The sequence below is a fragment of the Parasteatoda tepidariorum genome, chromosome 1, assembly GCF_982258835.1.
Source record: "Parasteatoda tepidariorum strain Cologne lab strain chromosome 1, Ptep-v5.0, whole genome shotgun sequence".
Taxonomy (NCBI): domain Eukaryota; kingdom Metazoa; phylum Arthropoda; class Arachnida; order Araneae; family Theridiidae; genus Parasteatoda; species Parasteatoda tepidariorum.
In genome coordinates, this window is record NC_141755.1 from 105,065,277 (window position 1) to 105,074,624 (window position 9,348).

General features: G+C 28.6%; 1 protein-coding gene across 1 annotated transcript in view; it reads right to left on the minus strand.

The window, feature by feature from the left end:
- Nucleotides 1–6,478, minus strand: part of LOC107447177 (oxysterol-binding protein-related protein 9) — a 50,087-nt gene extending 43,609 nt beyond the window's left edge. Inside the window, exons 1-5 of the mRNA XM_087150104.1 lie at nucleotides 6,143–6,478; nucleotides 4,509–4,559; nucleotides 2,815–2,893; nucleotides 1,795–1,880; nucleotides 1,541–1,633 (exon numbers count right to left, since the gene is read on the minus strand). Coding sequence (XP_087006230.1) covers nucleotides 1,541–1,633; nucleotides 1,795–1,880; nucleotides 2,815–2,893; nucleotides 4,509–4,559; nucleotides 6,143–6,250 — 417 coding nt within the window. The 5' untranslated portion in view covers nucleotides 6,251–6,478. The remainder of the gene's footprint in view (nucleotides 1–1,540; nucleotides 1,634–1,794; nucleotides 1,881–2,814; nucleotides 2,894–4,508; nucleotides 4,560–6,142) is intronic.
- Nucleotides 6,479–9,348: the final 2,870 nt, after the last annotated feature.

The window sequence follows — 9,348 nt, forward strand, 5'->3', positions numbered from 1 at the left end:
TTATTACAAAAAAAAAAAATTAGACCTACTAACTACTACTAAAAAATATACAAGTAGCTCAAGTAATACAAGTATATGAAGTTCTTAGAAGAAATTTTCCTTCAATTTTTTTCTTCCTCTGAATTTAGCTTATATTTTCAATTTAAAACTTTTTCATGAGTAATTTTTTGTAAAATTTTTATTTTGCTTTTTAAGAAAATTTCATTATTCATTTTAACAGTGTTAAAATGTATCAGTGCCCTTTCCTGTGAGGAAATGCTTTTTTTATTCTTTGCGAGAACTCTGTAGATCATACTTTGAGTAGGACTTATTTCATATTGGGATATTTTGTGAATGATACTAAGAATCATTGCGTTACGTCAGGGGGTTACCAAATTATGGCCCAATAGCATCACCAATCTGGATTGCAGCAACAGGTCTATATTTAAAAATTTACAACATGAATTTTACATTATAACAATGTGTGAAGCTCATTAACTGAAACACATAATGAAAATAAGAATTTTAATTATAATTGACAGAAAATTTTTACTTATTTTATATGTTCAACTAGCAGAAGAATAAGTTAACACTTTCCTAAAGTTACAACAAAAATGTTAATAATCAAAATGCTTTACCAAAGATGAAGTAAGAAGATCAAAAGGTCACGTAAAATGCTTAAAATATTATGAAAACTGAACAATTTTCTGAAATTTTTTAAGATGGAACAGAAATAACCTTACTTCTAGGAACATGCAGACAAAATATTTTAAATGCTGCATTTCCTAATAAGCTAAATCTCTAATAGTTTCCTATGTATTTATGCATACTTTTGAGTTTCAGAATTAAATTTGAAATTTTTATTATAAGTAGCATTAAAAATAAAAAATTAAAAAAAACATAAACATCAGCTAACACAATCATCAACGAAAATTTGATTTAATTTACACTTGAGTAATTTGTTTATTCTCAAGAAAAGAATTGAACCTAATAAATCCTCCTTTATAGTTGATGCTGAATTATTATAAATGTATTTTAATGCCGAAAATAGTCCTTCTACTGAAATTTAGCAAACGGGCTATGCCACTTAGTTCAAGTCAAGTAGTGTTATGTTTTTGTGAGAAAGTTTTGATTTCCAATATAAAAAAATAAAAAAAATATTTAATAAAAGTAATGAATAATGATATAATTAAAATACTAATTAATGATATTTTCCTTAAATAGTATTTTAATTATAAAAATGAATTTTAGATAATACAATGATAAATATGTCATAACTATCAGACATTAGAATGAAAATAAATACTGCATTACCCAATTTAAAACAAATTTTTAAAAAACATATCTACATATTGTCAGCCAGACAAACAATAATCTGCATTTGTAAAATTATCCAGAAATTAAAATCATAAAAATCTTTTATTATTCAGTCTGAAAAATTTAAAAGACAGAAAAAAAGGTCCCACCTCTAATAGTGGCTCTTAAGACCCCAAATTTACAAAAAGAAGCAAAAAGGTAGAAGAGAGATTTAAAAAAAAAATTCTAATAAAATAATACTAACCGTCACTTGATCAATCAGCATCTGTAGATAAGCATCAGCTTCAGTTAACTTTTTATCAAAATCTTGTAGTGAGCTTGATACGCCATCCCATTTCTAAAATTATTTTTCATACACTGTAGAACTTATTGTATAAAGTTTATTAAATGAAAATCATTATTAATTAGCTAATTTACTTCTTATAAAAAAACTCTCACCAGAAATTACAATAAATAATCTTTGTACAAAATAAGAAATGATGAATGAACAATACTAACTGTTTGATAGCTGTAGCTCTGAGTATGTCTCAAAATTGTATCTTCCAAAGCATGTATCCATTTATCTCGTTCTTCAGTATCTCTAGCTATATGTAGGAGGGGAAAAAATACATGACAAATTTTATTAACAATGATAGATGAAATAGAAGTAAAGTAGATTACAAATATTTTAAGAAATTTTACTTTAAATAATAATGAACTGACTGAAGTAGCAGTTTTAGTTCATAGTGGTTAGTGGGGTGTAGTTTCTTTGTAGAATTAAAGTATTGTGGCCATTTTAGATTCTTCTTAATTTAGATATGATGTTGGGATATTTATTCCAGAAAAATGAAAAAAATTGTTTAGGAAAAATTAATTAATTATGTTAAACTTAAATTGAACATGGCTACATTCCAAAATTATAAAAATAAAGAAAAGAAGTTCCTTAAAGGGGTCAAGAAAATCATTCTCTTAACATCAAGAATTTCTTTCAAGATAGATATTCAACAGTTGGGACTGCAATGCCGAAGCCACCTGTCCAATCGCCAATAGTTGGAAATTTAAAAGTAAATGAATTGTTACCAACGGACAGTTAGGAGCATGGGAAGAGATCCATGGTTGGTGATTTATCAAAATATAACATAGCTAAAAATAAAGATAACCCCCCCCCCCCCATCAATATTAAAATTGAAAATAACTAAGTGAAAGCTGATCGCCAAAAAAAACTGAGAATATGTATAACGATATATCTGAAACATTTTTTGTGGTAAGAGAAATGAAGAGTTAAAAATAGTTATAAATAGATTTTTATTTTCGATTTAGTCCTGACAATGAATGAGTCTTACATTTTTGAAATAAAAAGTTAACCGTTACTTTGATTGTTAAGAAAAGAATTTTATTTTTGCTTTTCATAAAATGTAATAAAAATTAAATAATTGGTTTAATTTAATTAAAAGCTGATTACGAATGATCAAAAGAAATAAATTTAAGAAATTTTAAAAGCTAGGAAATATGTAATGCCTACTGTGGCTTCACACTGACCTTGAAAATGAAAGGTTTTATCATCAACTGTTATTGTAAATGTACTATCATCTTCATCATCAATTCCAATGATTGCACTCTAGAAGAAATATTTTACTTTAATAAGAACAATGCACCAATTAAATATTAAAGAAAAAAATAAAGTAATATCAGGTAAACTTCCTAAAATTATTTTTCATTTAATTAAATACTAGCCCACTGAATGCTAGCTTTAATTAATAAAAAAAAAAGTTTTTCTTACCTTTGAAATTTGTTTTATTGTGTGGTATTCAATATTTTTCATTCTTAATTTCGTTTGACTTTTAGAATATGTTTCATGCCTATTTGTTATATTTGTTTATACCATTTTAATAAACAGTTTCTCCACTTCCATAAAATAGTGATTTATCACAAGAAAAAGCTTTAAAAAATTACCTTTAATTTACTTTTTTTATGTGTTTTCTGAAGTAAACTTACTTCTTATCTCTTGATATTTATACAACCAGATAAAGAATTTTCCTTTTTTAACATTCTGATAGAGGAACAGATAAATTTTTTTTCTATTTTTGAGGGGGGAAAACTTATCTAAGGTAATTACCTCAAAAGTAATGTCACTGATTTTACTTTGAAGAAGATACACATTCTAACCTGTGATTGCTGAATAAATAAATTAGCACATATTTTTTTAAATCTTTATGGTTAGATAGTTTTGCTCTGAAATAAAACAATTTTTCCACAATGTGTGGTTTGTTTTTAATACTAAATACTTCTTATACACATAAGATTATTTCTGCACAACTAAGTATAAATATACTAAATAATACAGTATCATTTTTATACAACAAAGCAAAAATTCATGAAAAATTTAAAAGGGGAAAGATAAAATATTTAATATCTAATAAATTTTTTTCATCAGCATATAAAAAAATGTAAGGATGTCATTCTCACATTTTGAAAAAACAATCACATACACCTCCCTTTTGCAAGTAATCATCATAAAGCCAGGGTTAAAATTTTAAAAATTTGGAAATTCGTGAGAAGAGAATTCAAGACAAAATCAAGTAAATCGGTACTCTTTAAAAAAGGATTACTAAAATGTGTCTTGTGAGTTTTGCCTGTTGTAACAAATATTGCATTAAAAAATATCAGATTTTAAAAACAGTGTAGAAATCAGTAGGAATAACTGCCAAAAGATCCTAGATTGTTTTGTTTTTTTTTTCAGGTTGTTTTTTGCTTTAATATTATGTCTACATCACTGCAGTGCTAACTTTCCCTATTAAATTTAATCAATTAAAAAATTGCACCACAGTAAATTATCTTTATAAAGAGTTGTGCCCATGACAAATTGTCAATTCGTCAGATTGTGCCTACAAGAAATTGTCTCTGCGATAAGTTACTCCTCGAGTTGTCGTCATTGTGAGTTGTGCGCAATGAATAGACGCAGAACCTTGCATATTTAACACATAATCTGTTATCTGCAGAATTGATTGATTGAATGTAGGGTTTAGTGGCACAAGGTCCAAATGAGGACATGCTGTGCCAAACAATGCGGTGAAACTGTAATCTGCAGAAAATTATGGTACTAAAATAGCACACCCTGAATAAATAAACGAAAAAGAGCATAGTACAAATATTTTAAGTTTAAATTCCAATCATTCTCAATTTCACTAAGCTTATCAAATGAGAAATGTAAAAATTAATAGAATTTAACGTACCTTTAAACGCACACAGCCTCTCCGAGCTCCTCGAACCATTTTTTCTTTAGACTAAAATGATATAAACACATTTATTTATTTGATATCCCTCTATTAATCAATCTAAAATTAATAAAAATATTTGAAATAAAATTAATATTTTTTTAATTATTTAATATATTAAGTTCTTAAGTGTTATAATTAATGGTTTTTCTAACCATTCTTTCTTAATTTTTTTTTTTTTAAATTTCTCAATACACATAGTTAAATTTTTTTTCTTTTAAAATTGTATCATCATCTTCAACTTTATAAATATACAGTTTTTTTTTTATTTTTTCAAAAGTTACAACAAAGTTTGTGTTTTTATTTGTAATAATAATTGTAAATTCTTATCATTTGCACATAACTTTAATTTTTAGCTCTAAGTACTATATAAATTAGCTAAATTAACTTAACATATAAAAACTAATATGCATTCAATGTGTTTCGAGAGAAAAAGCATAAGTTTACATTTTTATGTAACAATCTGTCCTTAAAAGATAAAAATAATAGCAATACATTAAGTTTCCAAAATTAGATTAAGATAAAGAATCTATTAGATTAAGATTCTAAATCTTTCCCCAAAATTAATTGTATTGCAACAGAAAAATATGTAATATATAGATACCAAACATTTAACTTTCCTGTTAAAATTTAAATGTTTGAACCATGTAACTTTCCTGTTCCTGAAATCTCATTCAAGGCTCAGGACTGAAAACTTAAAATATTTCAGAAAATATGAATTATTAATTCAGAAAAAAAATTTTAAAAATTTTATTAATGCTATAAGAGCATTTTTTTATTTTGGTAACTAACATGCCCTTTTAAGGGATATTTCTGTATCGTGATCTGCCAAAGCCAACTACAATCGCCAAGGCACTAAATTGATTTTAAATACGAAAAATTAGAAAGAAAAAAATAAAAGAAACATGTAGAGGTTAAGGGTGGCTATGAGTAGCTATATCTTTTGAGTTGGTCCCTTTCTGTGCTTTTTTTTTTTTTTTTTTAAAGTTTCTAGCAGACCACTGCCAGGAAGTTGCTAAGACTTGGTGATTATTCTGCCACAGATTACAATACACAAATCTTTTTTACTAGAATTCTTTTATTAATTTTAGATTTAGTTAAGATTTCCGATTGTAGTTTTAATTCAAAAGAAACAATATTCAAATGTTTGTCATATAAAAACTAATACATCACTGTATAACAGATGATATATCAATAAATAAAATTTCATACACTGTGACTTTTATACCCATTCTGGAAAAGAGTGGCATTTATTTTAAATCTTTTAAAGGAGATGGATATTTAGAAAGAAAAAGATTTTAAAAAATCATAAAATACAGGGAAGTATTTTTAAATATACTTTACTGTAACATTACAAAAAAAAAGGCATTGATTGAAACTAAATACGTATTTCAAAGGGAACATATTAATGGAAATTGTAATAATTACTTATTATATTATTAATTAATAGGTACAAATAATACTTGAAGAATTATACTTGATAATTTTAGATTTCACCCTTTTTCCCATGGTAAAAAACAATAAACGAAAAAATTTTATCTCATTAAACTAACTCATCACGTATCTCATTAAACTAACAAATATAAACGCACTGTATAGTAAGATAATAATCCTGCATTGTCGTCAAGCACAAACCATCTATACTGCCATCCTTTCATCACATTTGTCCATTTACTAAGAGGACCTTCCATTATCGCCATTAATGTGTTTATGAGAAACTAAACTAATGAAGTGCTCAAAATATAAATTTATGAAATAAAAAAAATTAATTGTTAAAGCAAAAAATAAGCAAAACGACGATTTTTTAATGATATTCTTCAGGAAACACCCTCTAACGTCAATTTCAGTCTGATAACTTTGTTTTCAGTTTCGTGTTGTAATTTAGAATCAGAGAATTTTATAAGACCGTTGTGGTGTGCTTATTTCTTGAACAAATATTCACCATACAGTGGTTCAACAAAAAAAAAGAAAAAACTTTTCAACTGTTGGCAACAAAAAATCAACTGTTCGAGTTACTTAGGTTTGGCTCTTTTTGCGTGATTGGCCTGTGTCTCTATACAGCCAATATAAATAAAACTGAAGTCCCGCAGTGGACTAATCGTTAAGACACGGTTCCCAGCAGATCACCAAAGTCAAGCATCACGGGCTGCGGTCAGTGTGCGGTTGGGTGACCACTTGGATCAGTCTGTGTAGGTGCCGAGGGTGTGCGGTATTGGTCCTCGTTAAACTGTTGTACCGTAAAGTGCTAGACTTCACGTGCAGGTCATCGGGCAACCGAAGCGGGTGTGCCATCCCCTCTGCAAAGGATCAAAATTGTGATGGCATGTCTTTGGATCATCCAATAGGATCATCAATCAACTTTAATTTAATTATCGGCACATTTGTAGTGATGTACTGATTCATTTTACTGAATGAATTCTTACAGCATAATGAATTGTTTCATGAACAGATTTTTTTTTTTTTTTTTTTTTTTTACCAAAAAATAAAAAGAGATCCATAGCTAGCAATTTTGCTGAACAGAAATTGGAGTTAGTTGTTTTTTTAAGAGGGGAAATGAGTTGGTGAATTGGAAAATCTTTTTCATTAAAAAATAACTAATTATTCCATTTTAAGTAATTGTTCCTTCTCACTGTCAGTTTTGTCGTTTGAAAGTGAAGTATATAAAAATATTACTTGTGTGGAAATATTTGCATTAGAAATAACTGGAAAAAACTCTTATTTTATTAAAAGATGCATATAGCGTATATTTTCCTAAATGGAGAATTTGAATATTTTGGGTCGACAGAAAGCTCCCATCAGCCCTGCTGATTTTGGATCAATTAAAATAACTTAAGTATATAATTATATAGTTGGATCTTCGTGTCGGTTTATTGGAATGGTTGAATACCTTGACTATTTGATTGTACTGAGATGAAATGATCTTCTGTTGGCTAATTTTTTACCATTGAAATTGACTGTTTCTTCATAGTTGCTAATTTCTGTCGAGGGTTTCATTTTGATATTCAGAAGGAATTTTAAGCTATCCTTAAAATTACAGCTTCTTTTCATTAAATTTAAATTTCGTGCACTATAAAGCGAGATATTATTCCTTAAAGAGTATTCTGTTATTATGTTGACAATTAGGAAAAAGTTTAGAAAACTTTGTTAAATAAAAAAATTTCAAATTAATAATAAACTGTAAAATTGTCCAATTTATTTTTGTCCAATTAGTTTTACTGAAAAATCAGGTGGTTTGTTGCTATCCCGAGTATCTTCTCCACTACACTTCTACACTCACAAAGTATATGTAGTAAAGAGCGGACTGCCATCTCAGAATAAGCATGTAACCTTACGACAAACTTGTGTCGAAATTGTCACGAAAATGCTTATACTAAAAACCTTTTTTCAATAAAGCAAAAATATTGCAGTTTTAAACCTTTCATCCTAAAAGGAATAAAAAAATTTTTTGAAGCTTTTTAAAAGGCATTGGCGATCGCAACTCTCGAATACGCCATCTGGGGAGAGACAGGTTTCATGCCTTTGGCCCTTTTCCCTTCCTTCTCCTCCTCTCTTCAGTTGCATAGGAAAGTACTACTATATTTTCCCTTTTCTTAATATTTTTCCTTTTTATTTAATAAGAATATTTTTTTTAAATTTCAGTGATGCTTTACAACTATGTTTAATGCAGTTTTTAGTTCCATATAGTTTACCAAATTAAAAGATTTTAATCCATATGAAAATCAAGAGAGAAACTAACGTACTTCCTTCCTCTATGACTTTCCACAAACTAATGGCGAAAGCATGCGAAGTGTTGCCAAAGGTAAAGAGTTCTGCCCTACGCTACCTGCAGCCCACTTCGATCGACAATTGTCACATATCTGAAATGGTCATTTAGGTCCATAATGACGTTTTAGCGTACATCTTGCTAGCGATAGGATAAAATTGCATTGTCTATTAAAATTTCATGACAATTATGGTCCCAGATAGCAATATAAGGTTTTTTCAACACAACAAAAATCTTTTCATGCAAACCTAAAAAGGGTTTTTTACACGGTTTACGTGTAAACCTTCTAACCTTAAAACAAGGTCTGCGACAATCTGCTCTATTCTACGCACATTACCCTAATTCAAAACCTTGGAAAACAACCTTCAACATAACAACCTTAAAACGAGGTTGTCTTAGGATTTTCAAGCGGGAAAAAAAACCTTGAATAAAGCTAGTTCTAAGATGAAAATCATCTTAAATCTACATAATTATAAGGTTTCCGTTTGCAGCGTTTTCGTATGCTCAGCTAAAATCTACCCTGTCATAAGATTTTCATTGACAATGCAATTTAATGCTATTGCTAGTGTACGTCGGCTAAAACGTCATTCTGATGTCATCTTTGATGTCATCTCTCCCACTATTGCATGACGGCGCGTTTCATTATTTGTTTTATATTTTACTTCTTATAGCTTTCCCAGTCCGAGGAAAATTCTCCTTTCCATCAATTTTGCTTGATTATTTTGGGGAAAATAGTCGTTTTTTATCAGTCTGACTTACTTTGATGTAGGAACTTAATGATTTACAAGTTAAAATATCGTTTAATATGAAATTTTTTATTTTATTTAACGATTTGATTGATAAAAACACAAAATAAATAGAACATATGTAATACTCAAGTCCCGCAGTGGACTGATCGTTAAGACACGGTTCCCAGCAGATCACCGAAGTCAAGCATCACTGGCTGCGGTCAGTGTGCGGGTGGGTGACCACTTGGATCAGTCTGCGTAGGGATCGAGGGTGTGCGGTATTGGTCCTCGTTAAACTGTGCTACCG